The following is a 26396-nucleotide window of genomic DNA, read 5'->3' on the forward strand; positions in this document are numbered from 1 at the left end:
AGGTGTCTGTTCTACTTGTGTTTCTCTTAACTGTGTTGTATTTATCAAACGTTTCCTTCTTGTAAGGCAGAAACAACTCAAGTGCTTCCTGAGTTACATCCATGACTGTATGTGATTATTTCCCATTTTTTTCTTCTTGCTTCATGTTCACTTCCCACTTCTATTTGTTACCGCCTTGGGTAAGAGGCAGGATAGCAGGAGCAGGGACTGTAAACACCACTGAGTGCTCTTGGCCTGCCCAGAGCCCCGAGGCTCTGCCACTGCTAATCTGCTGCCCCTTGCACTCCAAAGGGTGCCTGACTCCAGCCTTGGAGTGAGGGACAGCCTTTGGTCTAACACTGCATCCTGGTGAGGCCTCGCAGTGTTTGCGCTGCTCTCCATTTCACTGAGAGGGGCAAAGCCCCTTTCCCGTAGCAGCAAGTTTCCAGCTGGTGCCTCAGTGCTATGGCACAGTGGTCCCCTGGGAAAAGCACCTCTTGCTCAAAGCTGAACACAAGCTGCAGTGCCCTGAGGGAAATTGCTCTTCCCATGGGGAGGAGACAGTAACTGCTGAGAACTGTTTCTCTGAAGCACTTACTTTCATAACTCTGAAGTTATAGAACTGGGAGCATGCTTGCCTTCTGGAGGTACTAGAGAGCACTCTCACTCACACCTGAGCTTTCTGTGTAGCCTCCAGGGCCGCAAGGCAGGGGCAGCCAAAGCCTCCTCAGAGCCCTATTGCTGCAGCCCTTATGTTTTATTTGGGTCCAGTGGATTTTGGCACTTATATTAACTTTACACTTTCATTCATTTCCCTAATCCAGAAAGAAATAACTCCCGTCATTGCCCCTCTATCCTGCTCTGGTGAGACCCCACATGGAGTACGGCATCCTCAGTACATTGAAGAGCAAGTTGCACTAGATGACCTCTGGAGGTCCCTTCCAACCCAAACTGTTCTACGATTAGATATGACGGCACATAGACACTACTACTGAAGGGATGTGCTTTACACAGTGAAGCCTGTTTGGTCCTCGGCTCTATGCCAGACCTTGCCGCAACGGTTAGTCCCGCCTCCCACCATCGGGTACACCTCCCGCTCCCTCCTTTGGGGAACGCCCCCTCAGGCTAGGGGGTGTGCCTCCCTCACTGCGCATGTGCCCCTTTCCGGGGGTGGCAGCAGCAAAGCGCGCGGCTCCTCGCCGGGTCGGCCCAATGACAGCGCCCGTTGTTGCGGGGTGACGGGAAGAAGCCGTTGCCGAAGCACCGCCCTTTCCTTTTCGCTGCTGTGCTGCCATCACGAGCGCACGTCCCAGGCCTGTCTCTCGTGCCGCCGCCGCCAACCAAGTAAGCGCACGGCTGCCTCTTCCCCCTCCCTCCCCCCGGGGGAATGGTCGCTCCTGGCCCACCAGCTCCAGCCCGCGGCCGCCAGCGGAGCTCTGGCGAGACCACTTGGTGCGGGAGGGTGTGCGGCAAATGGCGGCCATGTGCTCTCCCGGGCTGGGCCTGCGGAGGGAGGGGACAGGGCAGGCTCAGGCGAAAGCCGCGGTGAGCCGTGGTGACGAAGAGGTGTTCCGGAGGACGCGGTGCCGCTTTCCTTAGGGAGAGGAGTGGAGCGGAGCACCGGCGATGTTAGACCGAGCAGGCCGCTGAGGGAGCAGCGGTGCAGGGCGGGTCTCGCCGCGGCTTTGCGGTGTTAGGTGCTGTTGTGCGCTGGCAGGACGTTGGTACGCGGCCTCGCGTGCCGTGGGGCTTCCTTTAGAAGTAGAGCAAAGCAGTTGTAGCGGGAAAGTGAAGTTTGCTTCCCTGCGTGGGGAGGTAGACTTTCTCCGAACATGGAACCGGTTCGTTGGCACTGAAGATCCAGCTCTGTTGTTTTCCAGGATGCGTTACGTCGCAGCTTACCTTCTAGCAGTCCTCGGTGGCAACGAGTCTCCCACGTCAAAGGACTTGAAAAAGATCCTCGATAGCGTCGGCATTGAGACAGACGATGAACGTATGAACAAGGTGGCGTTGCCTCTTAGTTCCAGATGGTCATGGCCCACTTGGCATCAGACATTGGAGCTGCTCCCTTGGCTTCGGTGTTTCTGTAGTTGGTTTGTTGTTGAACTAGTATTGTTTGGTTCAGGCGTTCACTGATCATTACATGTGTGATTCCTAAAACACTGCCTAACTGATCAGAACTATTTTTGCAATGTGTTTGTGGAAGTCTGGCTTTCTTATTTAACACCGGTCTTCTGCAAAGATTCCCTGTCTGGTTTTGCTGACTTCTGACCGTTCAGTCTAATAATTTTCAAGGGTATAGTGGCTAACACAGATAAATATGTATTGAAAATAAGTTCTGTTCAGCACTTAACATTTAATGTTTTGGCTTTTGGTCGGTACTGATTAAAAGCTAGTGCTTTCAAAGGGCTAATATTCAGTAATAAGTTCTTACTTAGTGTACTGCAAGGAAACATCTGTTTCTTCACCCAAGAAACAAGCAAATTATGGACATTTAAGGTAATAATAATACGTAGGAAGGTTTTCGAAATCAGTACTGAAATGGTTGTGCTGCAAAACAGACGTTTTAAGAAAAGAGTATCTTGATTAGAACGTGTCTTATGATATAATTGACTTTCAGTCTTGTGGACTTAAAAATAAATGGCCATTGGCGGGGGGTGGGGAAAAACCAATAAATGATCTTATCAACTGCCCCGTACATTGTACAGGGAGTGTTTCCAGAGAGGTGGAGGCAAAACCAGGTTACTTTCCCAGTTGGAGACAGTGTTTTACCGTAGGCGTGACCAAATGATGGATTGACTGATCTGATAGCATCCATGTTATGGTTTGGGATGTTGGTTTGAACTGGTGGTGTTCCTGTTTAATGCCAGGCCTTCTGGCTTTGGCTTGTTTGTGTTTGTCAACAAATAGTTGTTTTCCCTGAGCCTCCAATATCCGGAAAGCTTCTCTGGAATTTGTTCTGATCATAATTAATCCTTTTTTTGTTTGTGCTGGCTGTATCTTATACCAGTGTAAATCTAATGAAGTCCTAAAACCACCTTCCTTCTGCATGAAGCAAGCACCCCAGCCACTTGCTCTGTGTAAGCAGGAGGTGCCTGTTAAGCTCTTGGTTTGGCAACCCTGCAGTGTTCAGCACTGACTCGTGGTAGCAGGGACTTACCAGTAAGGTCTGTGGCATTTCTTTAAGTGCTTGTTGCTTTAGCAATTTCTGTTGTCTTTTGCCTTCCTCAACACTGATTATACAACAAAGGTAGTAAAACTGAAGTTGGGACTGCCTGTTCCAGTGCAAGGATAGCCAGCCAGCTCAGCTGTAACATTTGGTAAGGCTAGGAATAGAACCTTGAGGCTTTTAGTCTAGCACCCGGTGCTTCAGAGCCTCCCTGTGGGAATTAAGCAAGAGATGTTGACAGTCCCTCAGTGATTTACAGACCATCAGTGGGGTTTCCTAATTGGCTCCCCAACATCTGTGTATCCTTTCTGCAAGGTCTTGGATTCATTATAAATTCGTGGTAATAGATTTAATGAAAAAGCTTTCACAGAAAGGTATAAAAGACTTAGCTGAAGTTTTAGTCCCAATGTCTCATTCCTTCCACTGAGGAACAAGGAATGTTGCAGCTGTATTAGCAGCAGGATGGAGGCATTTCAAATGATGATTAATCAGTACCTGCTTAAATGTAGCTTATACTCACACTGGTTTGAAACTATTAACGTTCTAAACTTAATTTACACAGGTTATTAGTGAGCTGAATGGAAAAAATATCGAGGATGTCATTGCTCAGGGTAAGTACAGTCTCTTGAGTGTCACAGATAATTACCTCTACTACTTTGGTAACTCAGACCTGAGAACATAAAATTGCTGCCAGCTCGGTGATTATTCATCAGCTTAGCTCTGTGGTTGAGGACTTCCATTCTGGATTTCGGCTGAAATGCCTGAAATCCAGGTCCATTCTAATTCCCTGCAGGTCAGTGCCAGTATCTGCTGGGTTTCGCTTGTGGACCACATTAAACTGGAGAACTTAAGCACGCATGAGCTGACTGGTAGTCTGCTCATAATGTAGTTTTCTGGACATAGAATCATAGAATAGTTTGGGTTGGAAGGGACCTTCCAAGGTCATCTAGTCCAGCCCCCTGCAATGAGCAGGGACAACTTCGACTAGATGTTGGTCAAAGGAAGAATTACCTGTCCTTCAGATTCTCTGGGAGGTTTCTTCCTTGTGTTTATCCATTTGTAGGCATCAGTTATGTAAAACAGGAAGTAAAGACTGTTAAGTAAGTGTCAACTCCCATTAAGGTTACAGTTACACCCTCTGTGGTTAACATAAGCCTCTCCAATACACATCTCTTCTAGAGCTCCCCAAGTCTGGTGCATCCTTTTCTCTAAAGCAGGACTCTGCTGACTTGTTAGAAGGTTGTGCTCTTACTTGCTGGCTTTTGTCAAAGCTGGAAATTTTAACATTGAGCATTAGGGCTAAAATAGAGCTGAGGTGGTGCAGAGGTTTCTGATTAATGAATTTCTCCTTTTTTTTTCTTTTTTTTTTTCTTTTTTTTAATGCAAGGGCATAGGCACAAGGGCATGTATTTATGTATTTGCTTAAAGGTGGTCAGGACTTTGCCTGGCCTTGCTGTTATGAGCAGTAACTGGATACTGCTATGCATGTGGTCTCAAGACCTCAGAGAGCCATTATATGTGCTTACAACACACTTAGGCTATCGCTTTCTGTAATACTTTAAATAAATAGTTTTCCTAGAACATACTGACATGCATATGAAACATGTTTGTTTACTTGGCTAGTTTATTAGAGCTTGAAGTAATGGAATTATTTAGAAACTGATTCTCAGAAATTGGGATACAGGCAAACATACTGCGTACGTGACCTCTGAGTGCCAAGGGACCTTTGGTATGTGAAAGGCAGATGCCAGAGAATTAGCTAGCTTTCCGAAGACAAGCATAAATCAGAAGTCAGTTTGTTAATCTCAAAGGAGATGCAATAGGGTTCATAGGGTGCTGGAGAATTTGGTTAAAATACTGTCCTCTTTGCCATAAATAAATCTTTTCTTGTGTCCCCTCCTCTCCTGTAAGTGGGATCCAGTCATACCCTCACAGTTCTCTATACCCTTAAAAAAAGGGGGGAGAGGAGGTGGAGTGGGAAGCCAGTGCTGCCTGTATGTTATTTTGGGGGTATATGGAAATTATAAATTTCTGGGCTATTATGCTGTATTCAGAAAACATAAAGCTTTTTCTGTATGTTTAAAATTGGATGTATTTGACACTATTTTTATACAATAGGTTGGGGAAAAAAATTGGGCCTTTGTACAGCAGTAAGCTTACTAATAACATGCTTTTGGTGTTCTTAGGCTAAACTTTTGTGAATCTTAAACTTGTTTTTCACAGAACAGTTTATATTTTCTTACCATGGGTGCAGTCTCTTGTTCCTTTCAGCTAATAGTGACAGGTTCAGTCCATGAGTCACGGTACCTTTTTTCTACACTCTCGTGTCTCTTCCTTTCCACCTTACCTCTGTGGCTGTGATGAGCATTTAACTACCTTCTTCTCTGACCATCTCAGGTAATGGAAAACTTGCCAGCATGCCGGCTGGGGGAGCTGTGGCAGTGTCTGCTGGAGGGGGCTCTGCTGCTCCTGCTGCAGCTGCTGCCCCTGCTGCCGGTGAGTATTTGTGGAGAGGCATTGTTACATGCAGTTCCAGTTTTCTCTGTTAAAACCTTACTGAGTCCAAATTGCAAAGCTTTCCACTTTGGCAGTTAACTATGTGATTGAAGTGTAAGCTGAAGAGTTATTTCTCTTTGGGTAGTCGGAAGCATTTGCTCTTTATCCATCTTAAGATTGGTCTGGCTTAGAACTAAGAATCAGACTTCACTGTGTAAAGTGCATCTCTTCAATAGTAGTGTCCACGTCCCCTTAATGTTTGTATTTGGCTATTGAAAGAGAATGAGATGAGCCATGGAGGCTGAAATACCAATAGTATGGAAGCTGAGAACGCCAAAACCTTTGTTTTTTCTGAAACAAAAAATTTGCGGTGCAAAAAATTTAAATAACCATTGGCTTGGTCTTCTGTTTTCTTTCAGCTGAGGAGAAGAAAGAAGAGAAGAAGGAGGAATCTGAAGAATCTGATGATGACATGGGATTCGGCCTATTTGATTAATTATTTGTTATAGAGAAAATATTAAAATTCTTTGTTAAAAAGATGTGGTTTTTTTTTTTTGCTTATAACTATACAAGTGCTATTAGATTCAGACACCTGTTTGTAAGATAGCTCTGACACAGCTTTGATTTTTGTCTGAAGCAGGTATATGAATTTTATGACAAGCCATGTGACTCAACTGTCTCGAGAGTCCTTATGAAATGGCTACGTTTATGTGAACCTGAGTGCTTGTTTTGAGACTGCTGTATCTTAAACATTATGTGGAAGCTGAATCTACCTGGTGTTAACTGAAGTTCACCTCCAAAGTATTTTGCCATCTCAGTTACACAGGAAAGAGTCTTATCTATGGAGCAATAAAATGACTTTATTTTTCAGGATCTGTTTAATCAATTAAAAGTGAAACTGAATGGACAGCAGGTCTGAATTAGTCTTGTAATATAATTTCAGAGCTAGTTACAGTCATTAATTTTTGTAAATATGTAAAAGTACTGATTCCATTACTGTGTCAGATTTCCAAGATCTAGGGGCACCACTAATGAAATGCTTGGCTATGCTTGCATTTCATATTACATCTGCATGCTTACCATAGAATCTGTAACAAGAAAAAGGAAAACCTGCATTCTGCTCTTCATGGGCCGCTGAGATGAATGCAAAGGTGCTCTTTATGAGTGGCTCTTCTGGGATAGCTGAACTATCAGGACAGGAATCACCTTGATCTGAAAAGAAAAACCTATTTTGAGGAGAATGGTGTTTTGGGGTTTTTTTCCAAGAACTGAATGTGTGCTCAGAGGAGCTCATTGTCTTAAGAGGACAGTAAATTTTGCTTTATTTATGAGGTGTCTTCTGCTAGGAGGTGACGTACTGTGACTTCCACAGCGTTCTTTGGCTGTTACCATACGTAGGTAGAGTACAGGTAGCACATGTAATGAGATTCCCATGCCAAGACTGCACACATGGTGTCAAGAAGAGGCATCCTGGAGCAGTCTGTGCTGTGGACCCCTTCTAATATAGTTGTGGGGTTTTACTGGGGTGAAGAAGAAAGCACAGATAGAGCTGGGTTGGTTAAGAGTCACTGGACAAAGCATGACAGCTTCTGAGGGCAGATGGGTGAAATTCAAGTAGGAAAAACTTTCATTTCCCTGTAATGTACTGGGAGAAAATGCCTGTTACATCACAGAAGCCAAGGAAGGGAGCAGTTGAAATGTAGATCCTCAGACCTCAAAAAGCAGCTAACCCTTGCTGGGCTTAGGTGCTGGCTGCAAAAAAGTTAGAGGAGATTAACAGTGCCAGTACCTTTGATCTACTTTGTTTCCTAAATTGTAGTATGGTGATACCTGTGGGAGTAAGGATACTGCTCCTTGTTCACACTAGTTCTCTGACAGTTGTAGCAGCTGCGGTTTGGCACTGCAAGGGGTGCAGGTATACCTGTGTTTCTTCCCTTGCTGACTTCTCCATTTCACATCCCTGAAAAAGAGTGGTACCTGGATGTGGTTTTACTGGGAGGTAACCCTCCCACTCACTCTGATACTTCCTTGTTTAGCTGCTGCAAGAGCAGAATCAGTGTTTTCACAGGAAAAAAACTGCCCTGGTGCACCTCTCAGCAGGATTTTTCCATGCAAAAAGGAATTTTTTTTCAGTAGCGTAGAGCTATTTCATGAGCTTTGCTGTGCCCAGGCCTGTGGGATGAGACTGAAACCTGTGGTGCCAGCTGCTGGCTACTGTGATGAGAGGAGGGCTACATCCAGGTAAACTTCCCCCTGTTTTCTCCCTATGACCTGTCAAGTCTTGAGTTATGGTCCTGATACTGTGCTGGGTGTCCTCTTAGCACCTTTAAATTCCTTTCTGAAGTGCATAATTTTAATAAGAAATGTTCCTCAGTCAGCTTTGAGAAAGGCAGCTCATTTGGTAAACTGTTTAGAGAAGAAACTTCCTGAGGCAGCTCTTGGAGAAAGCACTGAAAATACAGCACTTGTTGCACTGCCATGGGGAGCCAGTGTATTTTACATAAGCACCCTGTAGGTGTCCTTGTGAAGGTGCTCAGGGGACAGGTCTACTCCCAAGATTTCACATGCGTTGCCAAAACCTCTGCATGATGAACATTTCTTCTAAATGCAAAATCAAGGTATTTTAAGCTTTTTTCCCTGTATATACCTCTTTATATAACAGTTGTTACCTGATGGCTTTGTACGTGAGCAGTGATGTGCCTGGAAGTCTGTTGCAGACCTAGTCAGTGCTCTGGATGGAGTTCACCACTCTGTTCTGCTGATCTTAGTGACTTTCAGCTATGAAAGATTTGGGATTCCTGCTCTGTGGACAGTGTTCTGAATTTTTAAGTGTCACTGATGTCTTTCCAGACTTAGCAGTAAATTCCAAAGCCAAGGGTAGTGGTGGGGTGGATATGTTGTGTTCAGTGATGCTCTCGGAAAAACCTAGGGCCTATAAACACTTGAAGCGGTGGCCTAGTCATCCCCTTGCAGAACCAGTATTAGCTAGGATAGATTTTTCCTGATTTTATGAAGAAAGGCTCAAAGGCACTGAAGACAAAGGAAATGATAGCCTCGTGTCTGCAGGTTATGCTGGTAACTGATGTTAGGGGAGAGTGAGTTATTTAGTGATGAGTTTGATATTGGAACATGAGCTTTCCTCACTAGAGCACAAATGCTGTGCCATCTTGAATTGGCTATGACTGAAAATCATTCCTTACAAACAGCATGGGGCAGGGAGAGTGACATGACATCTTCACTACTTGGAAAGCAGGAAGAACATCCTGGACACTACTGGAAAGCAATAAAAAAAGTTCCCTGGGGGCAGTGCTAAATTAACTGGTTTCACTCTTACTACTGAGGCCCAATTTTGCAAGCTGCTACATGGAGGCAGCCCTGTTGAACTCAGTAGGTTTGACTTACATAGGGCAGAGGTATCTGTAGTAGTTTTCCTAGAAGTAACATTCAGTCCCAAGTGAGCAGGACAAGGGGACTGCTGCGTTGCCTCAGAAGATGCTCCTATGAAGCAAGTCCCAAGTATTTGCCATGGAATTGTCTGAATATGCAAACATTACAGATAAGAAAAAGATGTCAAAGTCAGGCTTTCCAGTGACGTTAACAGCACTCGAGTTGGGCCTCATGGCCAATGCCTGGCCTTGCTGACCACAGGCAGCAATACTAAAGTAAGATACTGAAGACAATAGTGTAACAGACTGCCTCTCAGCTTCTCTTTAAAATTAATTCCTGTTGGCCATCAACAACCTGAGAAAGAGACTGTTTGCTTGTATATTATTATTTTGTATGTACTATCCGCTGATCATTCACTAGACTGGAAGACAAGTGCAAGAAACAGAGATTGCTTGAGAAACTGTCTTTGGCATCACAGAATAAGGGGATGTGTGAACTTGTAGTGTTCTGACAGGAATTTGATACACGTGGAAAGCTGCTATGTACATCTTGCTGACCTAGCTTACTGCAGAATTAGAAGCCATTGCAGGATTGTGGCAGCACTTTCTCAATAAGAAGATTAGGTTTTGGGGATAATTGATCTTTGAGAAAAAACTGTTTGTGCCAGCCTGTTAGTGCCAGTACCGAGGCAGCACTCCACAAGAGATTATAGTTCATGTGGTTTATTTCATTAACCTGTTTCAATGGGGCAGAATTAACCTCCTCAAATAAGGAACACTGAAGGCCAAAACAGAGCCATGAGAGTGTTGTAAACAACACAGGACAAGATGGCTGTTGAGAAATCAAGTGAAACTAACCCCAGCATTGTCGCAGCATTGTTGTTTCTATTTTCCAGACACAGTAGGAGTCTTAAGGTTTGTGAAATGCTGAAAGAAGAGGAAGCAGTGCTGGCTCAAGAATGAATCTGTTATTGTGGTTGCAAGTGTTAGGGAGGTATCTGCAAACAAGGTTCAATATTCAGTTTTGCCACGGATTTCTGCTGAAGTCACAGCCCATCAATTAGTTCTTCTGCAGCACAATCCCTGTTCTGGAAGATGAAAGACACAATGTTTTATTTGGTTTTGGCTACATGGAAATGCCCTTCTGCATCACCAGAAGTATGGGGTGAAAGCACTGTGATTGTCTTGGTGTCAAGGGTCTTTAAGGGGGTCAAGGCTCAGGTGTGCCAATGCTCACCTCTTCAGGTGGAGGAGATGAGGGCTCGCAAGGGTTATGCAATCACATCAAACACAAGGAATGAAGGAAATTACAAAAGCAGAGGCATGACAGGAAAAGAAAGAAGGGTGGATATAGGGCAAAAACAGAGGACTTGAGATAAATAGGGTTAATTAGTTAGTTGCTGCGGGATGGGGTGAATATGTATCAAGAGTACTTAATGGCAGCTAGGTGAGGTGGTGGGCTCCAGGGTAGGACCTGGATGGAAGAGAAGGCTGGACTCCCCTCTGTCTGATGGACGGAAAGAGCAAATACTTACTGAAAAATTACTTTGTCTGGAGAGGTTGGAGTACAAGGCCTAAACTGAGCTCAAATATTGGATTTATACAAGGGTTACTTGCTAAATTGGGTTGATTTGGTCAGCTGTGAGGCAGTAGAGAGCTGTTCTAACAACCTCTATGGGGTAGGTACCAGCCTTTGGCATGCTGGTCCTTTGAAAGGACACATGGAAAAGAACAGGAGATGGGCTACTTGGGTGACCTCTGCTGACGTAAGTGGTGAAATTCCTGAGGGGAGGAAGGCTGGAGCTTTCATTAGTCTGAGAGCTGCTAAAGACAAGTGTCCCAAAAGAGAAACTTCTAACCAGTTATAAGAAAACTAATGCAAATAGATTTACAAGAAGATGAATTAAGGTTTGTTTGGTTTTGGTTGTCTTTTTTTAACTTTGGTAAAAAGTGTTTTTATCGCATGTTGATTCTATTAAAAAAAACCAAAACCCTATTGCTTTTTGGTTTGTCCCCCTCCAAACCTCCTTCCCGCTGATCTTGCTTCCTTGCTTTGAGTTGAACAGCTGCTTCTCTTGCTGTGCTGATCCTCTTGATGTCCCTGTCAATTTTCACACTTCTAATCGTTTGAATCACTATAGTCTGCATTGTTTATGCAGCAAAAGGGTATCTTTCCAGCTTCTGCGATCTATTTTGATCTCCTAATAGCACTGGCCTCTCACCCAGTGCTGCTGTGTTGAGCTGATATGCTGCGGCCTTGTTTGTGCAGCAGCACTACTGGAAATTACAGTTGCCTTGACCTTGCAGTAAGTGTTTTGGTGTGCTCAGAGCATGTAAACTAAAATAAGAGGTTAGCGAAGGTAAGTTTTTGTGAGTTTAGGGACAGAGAAAGCTGTGAAGAGAGAGGGGCTGCCTCTCTCTATTCTTGTGCTGTGGCTGTGCGGAGCCATGCCTCTCTAGCTCCTCAGCTTTTTATGAAAGGGGAAAGCTTTTACCTTTCCTTTATGTTTCTTCCCCAACTCCCGAAAAACAAAGGACCGTGAGAAACTCAACTTGGAGTAAAAGCTGCCAAGACACAGTATGTTTTGCGAGAGGAAGACAGCCCCAGTACACAGCGAGGTTTGGGGTGCTGCGAGGACCCTTAATCCTCTCCTTTCCCCTTTCTCCTCCAAGGAACCTCTGACACTGCAGGGTGGCGCTGGTACCGCTGCCGCGCTTGAACGGCGGGGGAACAGCCGCAAAGCCCACAGGGGCCGCGGCCGGGACCGGAGTTCACCGGAGGAAGGGTTGGAAGGAGGAGCCAGCTGCTTCCCGCCCAGGGCCGGGGCCTGCGGAGCTGAGAGGCAGAGCCGCCCCGCCCGCCGCGCCGCCTCATATAAGCTGGGCAGCCGCTGCCGGCAGCCCCGCGGCAAACCTCGCCGTGTCAGCGACCGTCTTGTTTGGCAGCAGCGTTTCCCGGCTCTCGCCCTCCGTCCCGCCCGTGCAGGGGCCGTGTGACTCGAGGAGAGCCCCGCGGCTTTTCGTCGCGGCTGCTTCTTCCCCTTTTGCCCCCCCTCCCGCCTACAGCGGGGCGCGGAGGCCATGTTCCCCCCGGACTCCACCTGGAATATCTCCTTCGCCGGCTGCGGCTTCCTGGGGGTCTACCACGTCGGGGTAGCCAGCTGCCTGCAGGAACATGCCCCCTTTCTCGTCGCCAACGCCAGGAAGATCTACGGCGCATCAGCCGGGGCGCTCACCGCCACCGCCCTCGTCAGTGGCGCCTGCCTCGGTGAGCAGTACACCTTGTTGTTACTAATTTATTAATTACCACAGCGGCGGGGAGGGGAGGGGAGGGCTGGGGTGGTGGGAATAGCGCTCCGCCTCCCTCCTCGCCCTTCCGACATGCGAGCGGCGCTTTGTTTGTAAGGCCTTTACCTCAGTGTTCCTACTTCGCGGTGGCTCTGCGCGCCTCAGGCTGAGGTCCGAGGGGGTGGTGCAGGGAGGGTGATGCAGGAAGGTAAAGTAGAGATGTAGGGGTCCGAACTGGGCACCTGGCCTCCCTGAGATGGAGGGAGGGAGCTGCTGCCCTCCTGAGAGCAGGCGTCAGGAGGTCAGCAGTGGTTTTGACCCCCACTGTAATAAAAAGTGGACTTGTGGGGCTTGGTTCGTGAGTTTGGTTTGCTTGAGCTATTGGTGAGGAGGTGACCTGTTGCCGTGTGGCCACCCGCTCTTAGTGGCTGTGAGCAGGAGGGAAGCAGCTGAGGATGGAGATGTTGAGCAGCATGTTGTATGTGTGGATTAGAGTTGAACAGCGTCTCCAAGAAGCCAGGAAATCTATCTTTAGCCTTTCTTAGCATCTTTATTTCTAGAAGAGGGTTATGCCTCAGGATGTAGGGCATTAGGGAATTTTCCTGCCCTCTGCAACAGCTAGCTCTCCAGTTGAGCTAGACGTTACTTCTGTTTTCAAGTTACAGAAGCAGCTTTTTAAAAGTTACCTCTGAAGCAGGCACACGGTGTAGTCTCTCCCTGCTTAGGGCATATTTAGAGAACAGCTGAAGAGAATGATGTGTGGTGCCTCCTGTTTCTTTACTGTTCCACTGTAAGGTCAGCTGTTTTGCGTGGTGGGGGAGAAATCGGCAAACATGCTAGAGGCTCTACTTGGAAGCTTTCGAGAATAACCAGTTCAGAAAAGTATCTTGAAAGGGGAATGTGGTGTGAGAGAATCAGGCATATCTGTTTAGTCTCAGAATTAAGAGCTTCTCCTAGAGCCGAGTGAAACCAATGCTGTTTACTACTTGAACTCCTCTTGCCTTCATCACAGGTGTCTTCTGCAGCACTCCCAGTTCTTTGGGAACAGGTAGTTTTGAGATACGGCCTTCACGCAGCAGAAGCATTTTCTGTGTAGTTAGGTTTGAAGTTTATCTCCCCTTAGCATTTTGGTTACAGAAATGTCCAATGAAGTGTAACTGCTGCTCCTGGAGCTTGATGGGAAGCTGTTCAAACCCCCAGCCTGGCATCTCAAAAGCTGTAGTCATGCCACGGTGGAAGCACGCTTGCTTTTACCATGGACAAGGGAAAAGGCCTCCTGTAGTCCCTTCTCATGAAGGGATCCATCTGTTGGTAGCTGCTGGGGGTTTAGTTGGTTTACTTGCTGTTCCTTATGTTAAAGAGGTGGCTGCCAATCAGTTCCTTAACTGGGTGGTCCCTGTGCTACTCAGGGGTATGGCATGAACATGAGACAGGCTGGCAGTAGTGCCCAAATCCTTTCCCTTGCTCAGAAGCCATTAATGTGCTGACCAAGTCTGTTGTTATGTCTGTGTTGTTCTTGCTGTTGTGTGTCCAGAGCACCCATGGTGTGCTGAGCATTGCCCTTGGGGAGTTAGTCTGGTAGAGAGTGTTCTGTGAATCTGGGTTAGGACAGGTTTTTCCCACTCCCTGTGAGATACAAGGAGAGGCATGATAAAGAGAACAGAGTTAGGGGTCACCTAGGCAGCATTTGCCTCCTTCCTGAAAGAGAGCAAACCATGCTTTTTAAAGCCAGCCAAATCTTGGATCTTGGGTGTTCAGTTTCTGGTTTAAGTTCGGCTTCTCTGTGATAGTTTTCTTTTGACTCTGCCTGTGTGGTTGGCATATATCTTGGGTAGAGAGCAGCTCTAAGCAACAGAGCTCACTTCTGAAAGTAAAAGCAAACGGGGTGCTTGGTTGGGGCACGGGATCACTGTACCTTGTCCCTGTTGTAAATCCTCCTGACAGGGCAAATTCCAGCCTAAAGTCCAGGGATTAGAGTGAAATCATAGGGAAGAAGAGAATGATTAGGCAGAAGGTACTGCTGCAGCCCGTGCTAGAAGAGCAGTTCATCCTAGTACAGGCTGTTGTAGGATCCTGAGTACATGTGTTTGCTGTGCAGCTGGTTCTGCCTGAGAGTAAGCATTATAGCCTGTGGGCTTTGGAACTTACGGCAACTGCTAACCTACACTGTCTGTTTCCCTGTCCCTCAAAGTGGAATGCTGAATAGTGTCTCTTGGTGGATGACAAGTAGAGGGGAGTTTCGTGGAAGCATTGCTTATCTGTGTGCATGTAGATGGGTTTGAGTGCATCTGTACTTTGCTCTGAGTTCAATGAGACTATACTGTGCAAAGATAAATACTTCCTGGGGAGGTGTCAGCAAACCTCTTCCTTTGGGTTTTTTCTTTGGTTCTGATCCTTTGAGGCACTGATTAGGGAGAGCAGAAATTTTCCTGGACTTCAGAGTGCAAGATCCCACCTAGTGGTTTTGTTTCCGGCTTTTTTTCTTCTTGCTTTTGCATCTGTTCAGCTGGCTTCTGAGCTAATTCTGCCTTCTCTCTGAATTAAGACCATGCTGTCATTTTTTGTATATGGCAGTAAGGCTTTGCTATGGGCTAACACTGAACTGAAAGCCCTGAGCAAATGATCTTCAGCCTTGAGAACTTACTATGGGCTTGAAAGGCTGATTTTGGAATACCAAATAAAACATTTGTGGGCATACATGCTAGCTAGGCAGAGGATATTATTTCTAGAGGCCAGGAGGTGTTTATGGTTGATATGTCCACACCTATCTCTTGTTAAACACTTTACCATTAAGCTGCAGTGATCTTGGATTTATTCTCTGGGGCTGCGACAGTGGTATTGTCCCACATCTGAAGTACTCTCTCCAGCCTTGAGATTCTTCTGTTCACTGGCATGAAAAAGCATTGCTATTTTTTCACTGGAGTAATTTCTGTGGCTGTTGAAGTGCACCCGGCAAAGTCTCGTGTGTTTGTATAGGAATTGCTTGATTTTGCATACTGCTGTGTTGGAGTATGAATCACTTATTGTCCTGAGGGTTTTCTGGAAAATGGCCTTCTGTCATGCCTGTGAGTTCTCTTGTGGCTGTTGGAGTCTAGCACACCAGGAAATGCACCTCTGTATGCTAAGCAAGTGAAAAAGTCCTTTTGTGCTTACTTTGTGTTCTCTTCCTTATGCGCCCCTCAAATCCTGCAGCTTCTCACAAACTCTAGGCTTAGAGCTCTGAGGATATTTACCTATCTGGAAAAAAAAAAACCCTTAAGGCACTGGCCTGGATGAGTAAAACTGGCTTATGTGATGTGACAAGACTGTCCATTTTCAGTCATGAGTAATGTTACTTAAAATGCAGTCACTGTTGGACTCTTAAGTCTTTAATATAGAATAGGGGATATGTTTTTTTTTAGGGATCTTGAATCACCTCAGTCTAGTGAGCTGCATGGGATTTGGTGTGCCTGGTTTTGAAGTGCAGCGGCCTGGATGAATGTTAGGATGTGAACATGTAATCACTGAAAATCTGATTTTGAGTTGATGTGAAGGTACTGGACTGTGCTTCCTACTTGCAGTTAACCAAGAGCATCTGAATTGTTTGTGTAGCATGTAAATATTGTCCTATACAGCCCTCATCTTGAGGGTGGGTTGGAACTGCTGAAATGCTGCTTTTTTTGGGGGAAGAGGTAGGTTCTGCTGTCAGAAACAAAGCTGGCTATGAAACCTGCATCTGTGGGATTTAGCTGTTCTTCTTCAGCATGACAGTGTCAGCAGAAAACAATAAAGCAAGTTGAGGGAATGTTTCAAGCACTAAGAATACAGAAAGGAGTCTGTATGTCTGATAGATTGAGCAGAGTTTTGTAGAGTATTCTCTGGAGAGCTCTTCCTGGGTTGCTGACAGGATTTCTCATTTTTTAAACTAGTGTCTTAGCCAGGACTTGTGTTGGGCTCAACCTGGGATGAAGTAATACTTATTTGACATTCAGGTTTGCTTGTCAGCTGTCACCATGTGACCACCAGGAAATACACTCCTGAGCTCCAGACTTTTTCCATTAAGTAGCAGGAGAGGGAGTGGGGAAAAAAAACAAACAAAACCAAAACAAACAAAAAAACCCAACCACCAAACCCCATTTTATCTTTTGAAATTGAGACAATGAACAATAGCAGTTATCTTAAATGTTGTGCTCCTGAAATTTGATTATGTGCATGCAAATGCTTAAGGACTAGCCATGGAGATTATTTTCTCAATGTGTGTGGACTCCTAACACCAAATCTAAATAAATAAATCAGCTTAGTCTCTATGGAGTCCTCAGAGCAATGCGAGTTTATGCTGTCCAAAGTGTGACTCGTGAAGCTTGTCTGAGGGGAAGTATATGTAGTGCTGTCTCGCATGGCTGCGTGAGGAGATCCACAGCTCTCCCCAGGTACGTGAGGGAAAGCTTTATTGTGTTTGTGGCCTCTCGGAACTCAAATCCTTCCCTGCACAGGAGGTTGTTGCTTGTATCTCCTCCAGAGGCTCTAGCTGGGGCAAAAGTTGTTGAGCTCAGCAGCTCCAGCGCTGTCAATGAAAGTAGAAGCACCTTTATGTACATACATGGAGATGTGGATGTGATTCATGGGGAGCCTTCTGGTGCTCCCTGGAAGCAGTAAAGCTGCTGCTTCTTTCTGTGGTGGAAAATAGAGGTGCATGGATGTTCCATGCTGACATAGTTGGAAATGTCCACTGGCTTGGTGGAGAAGCTGCTGTGCCTGGATGGGTGCCATCAGTGGTCACAGGGCTGCAGGCTTGGGTGTCCAGATGAGTAAGCTGGCATCCAGCATATTGTGCAGTACCTTTTGCTGGGAGGGAAGGAGCTTGTTCCCACTGCCTGCCTGGCCCTTTCCCATGAGGAAAGGTGCTCTTGCCAGGTGTCTTGTTGGATGAGTGCAAGGGAAGTGAAATGCATATTCATAGGAGTGCATGTGATTATTCTTTTGTCACCCCATATAGAGAGGAGGTGTGCAGAGCAGCTTGGTGCCCAGCCTTGCTCCCTCAGCCACAGCAGCAGCTGTGCAAACAGCACAAGCCATCTTTGCGTGGTTGTTCTTCTGACCCATCATTTCAGCATCTCTCAAACCTGTAGCCTCTCCAGGCTATTCCACTTCTTTCCACCTCTTATTTCCCAGACTCTTCAAGGTACCTGCAAGTTCTCCCTATAAAATATGAGAAACTTTTGAGTGTACTTCAGAGTCCTATGTCCAGTTTTGATTATGTTTGGAAGATAAGGTTAATCCTGATAAATAAAAAAAATCCTCAGGTTCCTTACTCCGTCTTAGTTTCAAACTCCCACTGCTGCAGTGGCTACACTTTAGTTGCCCATACTCTGCCTTGTTCTTTCTGCTAAGTGTTTCTGGAACTTGAGGTGAATGTCAGGATGTGCTGTCAAGAACCTAGGAGTGAAGGGAACCCCTGTATATGTGTTTGACTTGGGCTGTATTTTCTTGTCAAGCAGGCATAAGGCACTGGAGAGGGTGAGAGCTGGTGAAAAGCAGGGGTAGAGGAAATGACTCCATGGAGAAGGTCCTAAATAAATGTGTCCTTGGGAAAAGGCAAAATGTGTCCTGGAAGTGATAAGGTCTGGGACAGTAAAGCATCCTTTTCAGGGAGCGTGTAGAAGGGAGGGAATTGGTGAGCCTTGTAGTGTAGGAAAGATGCTAGAGGTTGTTGTAGCTGTACCTAGTGTAGCTGCAAAGACAAGAGAAAAGGAGGAGAGAGTTTGGCATTTCTGATACAATAGCTACTTGTGACAAGCCTGATACTGTCCCACGGGTTGTGCAGCTCTATGTACAGTGTGTCTGGGAGAGCTGCCTTCAGTGTTCTTGGAGTCCACCACTCTCCTCAGCTGAAAGGCTCAGAACAAGCCAAACTCCATGCAATCCCAGAGGTGATGGGTCCGTGCAGGTGATGTGCACTTTGTCCTTGGTGCTTGGGATAGGTCAGGAATGGAAGCTGCTAGTTCTAGTAGAACCCAGGGCTTTGTGCTGTCCTCTGGCAGCTGCCCAAGCCTGAAGCTGTGGTGCTTTCTCATACAGATAAAGGCCAAATCTACATTGATGGTTTCTGCCTGACAAATCCTCTGGAATTTGCAAGCTTTGTGAAGTGTCTTTATGCAGCTGTTTCCCAGGCTTCTGGCTATGCTATCGCCGCAGAACTTCTGAGAATGAGCCATTCTCTTCTTCATACACTATAGTTTGTTTGGATAGGTACTGGTTTTGGAAGCCTTTGGGTTAGAATTTAGGGGACCAAGTACCAGTTGAGCACTGGACGCTATGCCAGTGTCTGAGCTGCCACTCCTGTGGATTACCTAGTTCAGCATCCTGAAGTACAGGAGATGGCATCTGAGGGTGTAGATGGATCGGGCGCCCTTTACATATGTTAATTACAAGAGCTGCTCTTGCTATCTTCACTGAGTGCTGCTGATTCAGGGCTGGGCCTAGCAAAAATTAATTCCAGTGTATCGTGGAGGAAAGGTGTGGATTCAGGATGCTGTAGTTATGACATGCATGGAGAAAGTTAGAGCCCTGTTTCAGAATGGACTGGCAGCACAACAGGAAATTGCACGGATTTATTTAGCCCAGTGTTCTTATTCAGTGAGATTGGGAAAAACTCTTTTATAGGAACACAGTAACCATTTAGCTACCAGCCGTACTTCTGCACACAGAAGCGTTAATTCTGTGTGTGTGAACTTCAGCTGGACACTGCTATGTCTGTCTTGCTGCTCTCCTTGCTTGTGTACTGCAGGAAGGGTTGCACAGAGGCTCTTCCCTTGCAGGGGTCTGTGCAATCTCTGTGAGTCCTGCTTTTGGTTGTTTTTTGAATCCGAGTCATCTTGATGCCTGGGAGTTGTGGCTGAGGGACCACTGCTGATACCCATAGGAGAAAGGTAACGTCAGTCTCCAGATATTTTTGTGTCATAGCTCCCAAGCAATGCAGCCTGCCTTGTGATCTGCCAGAAGATGTTTCCCAGTTAATCTGCTTCTGGATTCCTCCTAGAGCAAAATACCCATGCCCCTCTTCTGAGAACTGCTTTGGAACAAAGCTGCTCATCCTCACTTCCTTGCTGAAGCCTTCTCCTCTCATGCTGTGGCTAGTGAGAAGAGTTCAGGCGTGTAAGGTGACACTTCACATGCCCATGTGAGATGGAAGAAGGGCAAAGCAGGCACAGCAGGCCTCGCATGTGCCCAGGGAGGTGCATGGCGTGGGTTGGAGCTGTTGGCTAGCTGTTCATGCATGAGGGAGGTGGGCACGGTGCAAGCTAAAGGCCAGTGGAGGGCTTCAGGGGTATTTCCTTTCATTGTGTGCCAGGACTTTAGCAGCCGCACAAGTGTATAGTGGTAAAGGACAGAGAAAAGGAGACAGGTGCTCTGCATGAGAGCCAGCTGTATTTCTGGTAACATCTCTGATGATCACACTGCCTGTAAGTGTGCAGGAGAGCCTTCAGCAGGAGTTAGACTGTAAGGCAGTAAAAGCTGTGTGTGGGCCTTGCTTTGGTGTTGGTGAGGATAGTGTTTAGTGTGTGATAAAGCCGAAGGGGTGCTGGAGTGGCAGCTGTTTCATTGGGCTCTAGACATACAGGTGATGGCTGCTTACTCCACTTTTTCCTCTTTATGGATCTGTAGTGCAGGTGCCTGCAAATGTATCTACTGCCCTGGAGCACTGATCTCTTTTTGTCTAAAACATCTTGCCTCTAGTGATACCTCTCCTGTGAAGTGGGAACAGCACACTCTTTCTCTGGGTGGATGGTGCTATCCTGCAAACTGACCCTGAGAAGCAAGTACGGAGTGTGTGTATAACATTGTGCACGTGGTTGAGACTTGATCCTTCTGCACTAGCTCCTGTTCAGAATAACAGCAGCTGGAAGCTTCGTATTGGTGATTTTCGCTTGGATGTATAAAGCAAGAGTTGGATGTGGTTCCACTTAATGCTGCTGTGCAGTGCAGAAGAGAAGGGCAATTTTGCATTACCTTCTATTACTCTGTACCTTCTGTTACTCTGTGAATGCCCTTTTCTTGTCTCCCCATGCCGTTTGAGTTGCACTATAGCATTGACAGGATTGATGAGTGAATGAGGACAGGACATGGTTTTCAGTATGGTTTGCCTGGGGTCCTGAACGACTTTTCCTTTTCATGCACTGTTATACTATTTAATTTCTCTCTAACGCAGTGAACAGAAATGCAGCATTAAGCCTCATATTAAGGAATTACAGTGGAGAGAGATTAGGCTAGTGGGGATTGTTGTGGTTGTGGCAGAGTATGATCCTGGCTGGCTGCCTGAACTGAGCTGCCTCTTGGCCTTCCTACTGATTGTTTTGTAATAGCAGCTGCACTGTGTTCTGATTTGTGTTGCAAAAATAAATGCTTCTATCCTGACCACAGAAACAAAGCAGGCCTCAGCTTGCAAAACACCAGTCACCAGGTGAGGCTTCGGTATGCCAACACTACATTAAGTCTGGTGCAGCTTAGAGACGTAATCAAGCATGGCAGCTCTTGTGTCTGTTCTCCCAAAGGCTTTCTGCTTCTGTACAAAACAGCAGCCTGCCTTAAGGTGAGAAGAGGTATGAACTGTGCATCTGCGCATTTGGCTTGTGTGAGGGTCCTATCCTGTAGGTACCAGTGAGTGGACAGGCAGGCAGCTGTCACTGTGGGCTCTCTGGCGAGCTGCACTCTGCAAGAGGAAAAAACTCTGGCAACTTAAAAGCTGATCTTCTCTTTATGCTCCACATATCCAGGACATGGCAGTAGTTCTGGTTCATCTATTAACTGGTATCTAGACAACAGAAAATAACCATCTCTTTAAGGGGGAAAATTCGTCCTTTTGGTTTGGCTTTATTTAAACAGAGTGACCAACAGTGTTTTGGAGTGTTTTCCCGAAATTTTACTTGAAACAGAAAAACATCTTGGGGATAAACATGTTAATAAGAGGGAGGCTTCTGGCTCTGAAGCAGTTGCAGGTGATTGCATTTACTTAACCCTACTGCTGCAGGTTGCATTGTGGCATGGTTTGTGTCTAGCCTTTGCGGTGCTGACCCTGAGAATCTGAACCAGAAAGAGTCGTGGGCAGAGCCCTTCCTTCAGCATGTGCATCTGTCTGTGAGAGCTGGCTCTACTTGAAAAGCTGTCACTTCCTCTTGGTGCGTCCTACCTGCCCCACCTGTAAGGTGCTTACCACAGCCTGATAGGGATCCCTAGGAGTTATTCCAATAGAGTACATATCAGTGCCCCTCACCCTTGAACAAAAGGTGGGAAAGGCCATTATTTACACCTAGTGGCCAGGCTTTCTGAGGTATCCCCTTGGCAAAATCATTGCTTGGTTAGCTCTGGTGCTAAATCCCTGCACAGAGCCCCTGATGCAAAGGGTTACCTGCCACAGAGAACAAGCAGTAGGGCTGTCTGTAGGCTCAGTGGGTGTATCTTATAGGGGGAGTTGTGTTTGCCAGCTGTGTATTGCCAGAAGAGGTACAGGAAGGAAGCTTTTCTTATTTGAAGTCAGGTCATCTGGGCTGTTTCTTATCTGATGGCAAAATAGTCAGAGTGAGACTGAGTGAAAAACAGAACAACAAAAATTGGGGAAGTCGCAGGGGAACAGCTTGTTCTGGTACATGGAGTTTCTCAATATTACTGGCTTACATGAATGTAAATGTGCAGATATAAAAAGTATTGGTGCCTTTAAAGGCTCCACTGTGGGCTGCCACCCCCCTGCCTCAAACATTTAAAAATGGGCAGTTTTATTGTGTTAAATAGTAGCAGTTATACTGCTTCTGGGAAGTGAGGGGTAAATATCCTTTCTATATCAATGCTTTTAGGCATCTGTCCAGGATTTCATGCATAAATTAAAGAGCTGTCACAAGTTGTGGGATACACCTGTCACCTGAAAATGGCTTACTAGGGCAGATCATAGGGCATTACTCTCACTTTATTTCCTGCTAGTGTGGATTTTGCCTTGGACCTCCCTTTGACATCCATCCAGCCCCACTTAGAGGCTGTTGGAGAACATGTTGGGTCAGGTTTCCTTAGGGACGAAGTCAGCTTTTGTCTAGCTTAGCTGAGCTCAGCTGAAGGTCTGTCTGGTTCTTGCTCTCCTGGGACAATGTGTGGAAACCAGGTTGCTTCAGCATGAGTGTGGGAAGAGGAGCAGAAGGCCAGCCAAGCAGTGGGATCTTTCATAGACTGAAGGCACTGCCCACAAGGACAGGGGCTGTCCTTCGGTCACTGACACCTTGCTTTGCACTGCTCCTAGGGTTGAACAAATGGGCCCTTTCTGGTGGGCTGAGCTCCCTGTGAGGAAACATCCAGTAAAGTTCTCTGTTAATTATTGTCTAGATGTCAGCTTGCGAACTTTTGTTTCAGTGCCTCTTGTTTACAGCTTTACATTTTTGGGCTGGTGACAGGACTGTGTTATAATTAGGACTGTATCATCCCGGAGAGGTCAGGCCAGAAAAGCATGTGTGTTGCTGACTCTCAGTACTTAGAGAAGAGGCAGGTGCAGGAGCTGTGTGTGCTTAGCTGGAGCAGCTTGGAGATTTGTGCCCAGGAAGAACAGATCTCCTGAAACTTGTGCTCATCATTGGAAACTAGCTTTTAGATGAGGTACAGGAATACCTGAAATAGCGAGGGACAGGCAGCCAAGTGAAATTAACCTTGGGGGAGATGATGCTGGTGAATTCTTTCTGACTCAGCCTATTCCTAAATTCAGATCTGGACTGAGATTTACCAGTGGGCAACATGAGAGCTCCAGTGATGCTCAGCAACCATCTGAGTTGAAAGTGGAGTGTAAAGATTATAGCTGTAGACTTTTGCAGGGAACATCTGTGCTGAGTAAGACAGAAACATGACCTGAACAAATTGCTAAGCAGAATTTACCAGGGACCTCATTCTGGGGCTTGCTTATGCTACAGAGGAGCTGTCTCTTGTCCTGAAGATCTTTCAGTCAAAATATCTTGGTCATGGCATCCCAAGCTAACAGGCATTGAGCGCTCGGGGTGCAGAAGGGATACCAGAAGCACCTGCACCTCCTTCTGCTAGCTGGCTGCTTTTCAAAGCTCTTGGTATTGGTGTGTCTGGCCAGTCTGGAGCCATAGCTGAGTAATGGGACTGAGGAGAGAGGAGTGGTGCCACCTTGCTGAGGTGTAGGAAGGAGTCTGTTTGGATTCTTGCTGGTGTTGAATGAGAAACAGGTTTAGTGAGGATCTGCATGGTTTCCTTCCTGCCCCACTAGTCTAGGTAAGGTATGGCAACTGCAGTTGGGGGTGTGACCTCTCAGGCTGTTCTCCCTACTATCAGGGACAGGAGATGCTTTTCCTGCATTCGTCAGCTGCCTGTGCTGTTCTCTTCTCTATCCCTTTTGAGAGCCTTTCCTTGAAGCTTGCATCATGTTTACTGCTACACTAGCCAGGGGGCAGGAATGTCTCTGGCACAGAGCGTGATCTTTGTGCTGATGTGGAGCTCTCCCAGAGAGAGCTGCAGTGTCATGGCTGAATTGAAGTCACAGGAGCTGCTGGGTGGAATGTCCACAATGCCCCTCTCTCTTGTCAGCCTGTTCTGCTCCTATTTTTGGTTGTGCCTTAGGCTTTTTTTTCCACTTGTAATGCTTCATGGGTCAGCTGTCCTTTTGCTGGCTGGCAAATGGCAATCAGTGTGGTCTAATGTCAACAGGAGAGCATCATAGTGCCCTTGGTGGAAAGCCCTGCTGCTGAATATGCGCGTCCGGAGGGGCCCTTCTTTCCCTGCTTGTCACCCTTTCTGCTGTGGAGTGTTTAACCTTTGGAATGGTTCTCATCCTTATGCATTGCACAGGCTTGAAGTTGTTTCATCTCGGAGCTCTTAGCTGCAGATAAGGGTCTTCCCAGCAGCCTGGCTAACAGCAGTTTTGGGTGATTGATCTTCAGTTCTTCTTTGCCAGAGGCAGAGTAGCAACATGCTGCTGAGGCTGGAGGTGTTTGTATACAGTTATAAATAGTAAGTGCTGCTTGAATGCTTTTCAGGTTAGAGAAGGGTAGTTTAAGGAGAATGCAAGGCAGTAAAGACTGAGATACTGGGTTATTTTGGAGCTGAGCATGACTGGTAGTGGTGAAAACCAGTCCTTTAAAGGAATGACCTTGCTCTGTCGATAAGCATAGCGTAGAATGATATGAAGCTGGCTTCACATAGCTTTAAAATGAAATGCCAGTTAGCACTTCCTTCAGGTGTTTTCCCCACGGGTAATGGTAACTTGCCCTTTGTAGCTGCTGTATAAAAATCACAGGATGAACCAGCAGAGGTGGAGCAGCTGGCTTCCTTTGTCTGGAAAGGGACACATTGGGATGTTTCAGGACATAACTGCCTGATGCTCCTTTTTGTCATCACAACTGAAATTTGGATAAGGACAATGTCAGTGTTCAAATTTATATATAACACCACCCACTGGGGCAGGATAGAAGGGGAGGATATGGCTTGACTAATGCAAATTCCACATATTAATATGATTTTTAGAGAAACATTGGCTTAGTAAATCTGTATAAGAAAAAGTGTTGAATTAATTGGTTGGTGAGAGAAGAATGAAATGTTTTCCCAGCAAGCAATACCAGCTATTATGGGTTGTCTCTGCCTCTTGATATATCCTTCAATAAAGGAAGAGAAACTTAATTTAGCTTTTTCACATGACCCAATGTCCTGAATCACCAGGTCCTTCAAAAATCATGGAGGGCTTTTTTGTGGGCTGGAATTGGCACTGGACTACTAGTAATTGATGTCTTGTGGATGAACCCTGTAGGACTTTTCTGTTGACTACCTCTCATTCAGCTGCTCTCTCTGGCAGGCTGTGAGCAGAATTTGAGCTGGTATTCCTAGAATAGCATTTCTGGTAGTAATGGGATTAAAAACTCTTACCACTTCTGTCTCCTCCCAAATGTATTTTCAGGAGGGCTTGTCATCTGTCATGGATCTAGCTACATAAACCCGACTCCTTTGGCTGAACCCTTAGCCCCCCTTATTTCCAGGAAGGCTGGTGGTGCTGCTGCAGATCATCCTGTGCCTGTCTCTTCCTGCGGTTCTGCACTCGGCTTCCATAGAATGGGTTGGGTTGGAAAGGACTTTCAAGATCATCTAGATCCAACCCCCCTGCCATTTACAGTGACACCTTCCATGAGACCAGGTTGGTCGAAGCCCTGTCCAACCTGGCCTTGAATGCTGCAAGGGATGGGGCATCCACAGCTTCTCTGGGCAGCCTGTGCCAGTGCCTCACTACCCTCACCACCTTGCTTTGGTGCAAGTGAAACAGCAAGTCCAACAGAATCACAGGTGCCCTTAAACTGAAATACCACAGAAGCTCCTGTGTGTGTGCATGTGTGCAGACATGTACTAAAAGGAACCTAAACCAATGAACACCCAGAAAGTATTTAAATAATGAAATTGCTAGAATAAGAAATAATTCTTATTTTGTTCTCTTGGCTGTGCAGTGTGATAGAGCAGGCAGCTGCAACTCCGATCTCCCCTCAAATGCTGTGAGACAGTATTGTTTCCTCACATAGTTAGGACTTTGCTATTTTGTTTTTCTTAAACAAACAAAACCTTCCAGCTCACGTTTTAGCTCAAGCAGTCAGTCATAAGCTCCATGTAATTGTGATTGTTTCCAGTATTGCTATCAAGTCTTCCTGTACAGTGAGATGCCAAGTGTGAAAGCATCATTCCATAAGCATCATCTCCTGGGTGACGCACACACCTCCACACTCCCACCACCAGAGCTCTCTGTGCATGCAGGCTGTCTCACTGCAGCTGTGTGCTCAACACCCAGCCTCCCACTGGGTTTTTCAGCAAAGCCAGCAGCGCCATGCAATGCACACAGTGCAGTGGAGTTTCTTGGGGTCGTGCAGCCAAGGAGCTGGCCTGGGATTCCCTCAGGCTTTTGCTCTGTTGCTGCCTCTTCATGTGTATTTCCTCCCCTTGTCGGATGTGAAGGTATCTTAGGGAGCGTTATGAGTGCTAATGTCATGGTGCTGATAAAATGCAATTCCTGCGAGGCTTGCTTACTTCATATTGGAAAGGACTTTGAACCATGTAGCTACTATCTGGAACAGGTT

The 26396-nt window shown here is 46.3% G+C and overlaps 2 protein-coding genes and 1 non-coding gene across 4 annotated transcripts in view; all 3 read left to right on the forward strand.

The window, feature by feature from the left end:
- Nucleotides 1-1053: 1053 nt before the first annotated feature.
- RPLP2 (ribosomal protein lateral stalk subunit P2) lies at nt 1054-6181 on the forward strand. 2 transcript variants are annotated; one of them, XM_061380352.1, is made up of 5 exons: nt 1054-1057; nt 1860-1983; nt 3711-3759; nt 5546-5644; nt 6064-6181. In XM_061380352.1, exons 2-5 carry the CDS (start codon nt 1861-1863, stop codon nt 6138-6140), a joined length of 348 nt encoding a protein of 115 aa, XP_061236336.1. In that variant the 5' UTR covers nt 1054-1057; nt 1860; the 3' UTR covers nt 6141-6181. The 2 variants fall into 2 exon arrangements, with proteins under 2 accessions (XP_061236336.1, XP_061236335.1); XM_061380351.1 differs by lacking the exon at nt 1054-1057 and adding an exon at nt 1220-1323.
- LOC133206506 (small nucleolar RNA SNORA52) lies at nt 3919-4051 on the forward strand. The gene has a single exon (XR_009723798.1). It is a non-coding gene; the product is annotated as a small nucleolar RNA SNORA52 (small nucleolar RNA).
- A 5652-nt stretch (nt 6182-11833) lies between the features above and the next one.
- Nucleotides 11834-26396, forward strand: part of PNPLA2 (patatin like phospholipase domain containing 2) — a 29747-nt gene continuing 15184 nt past the window's right edge. Inside the window, exon 1 of the mRNA XM_061380311.1 lies at nt 11834-12298. Coding sequence (XP_061236295.1) covers nt 12112-12298 — 187 coding nt within the window. The 5' untranslated portion in view covers nt 11834-12111. The remainder of the gene's footprint in view (nt 12299-26396) is intronic.

The sequence above is a fragment of the Neopsephotus bourkii genome, unplaced genomic scaffold (assembly GCF_033783945.1).
Source record: "Neopsephotus bourkii isolate Nb327-2 ecotype Australia unplaced genomic scaffold, CSIRO-AGI_Nbou_v1 NB_1792, whole genome shotgun sequence".
Lineage (NCBI taxonomy): Eukaryota > Metazoa > Chordata > Aves > Psittaciformes > Psittacidae > Neopsephotus > Neopsephotus bourkii.

Excerpts from the sequence above, each read along its gene's own strand:
- RPLP2 (XM_061380352.1), top strand. The coding sequence starts at position 1,861 with ATGCGTTACGTCGCAGCTTACCTTCTAGCAGTCCTCGGTGGCAACGAG. Across the intron at positions 1,984-3,710 it reads ACGATGAACGTATGAACAAG|GTTATTAGTGAGCTGAATGG; the intron begins GTGGCGTTGCCT and ends TAATTTACACAG. Across the intron at positions 3,760-5,545 it reads CGAGGATGTCATTGCTCAGG|GTAATGGAAAACTTGCCAGC; the intron begins GTAAGTACAGTC and ends TGACCATCTCAG.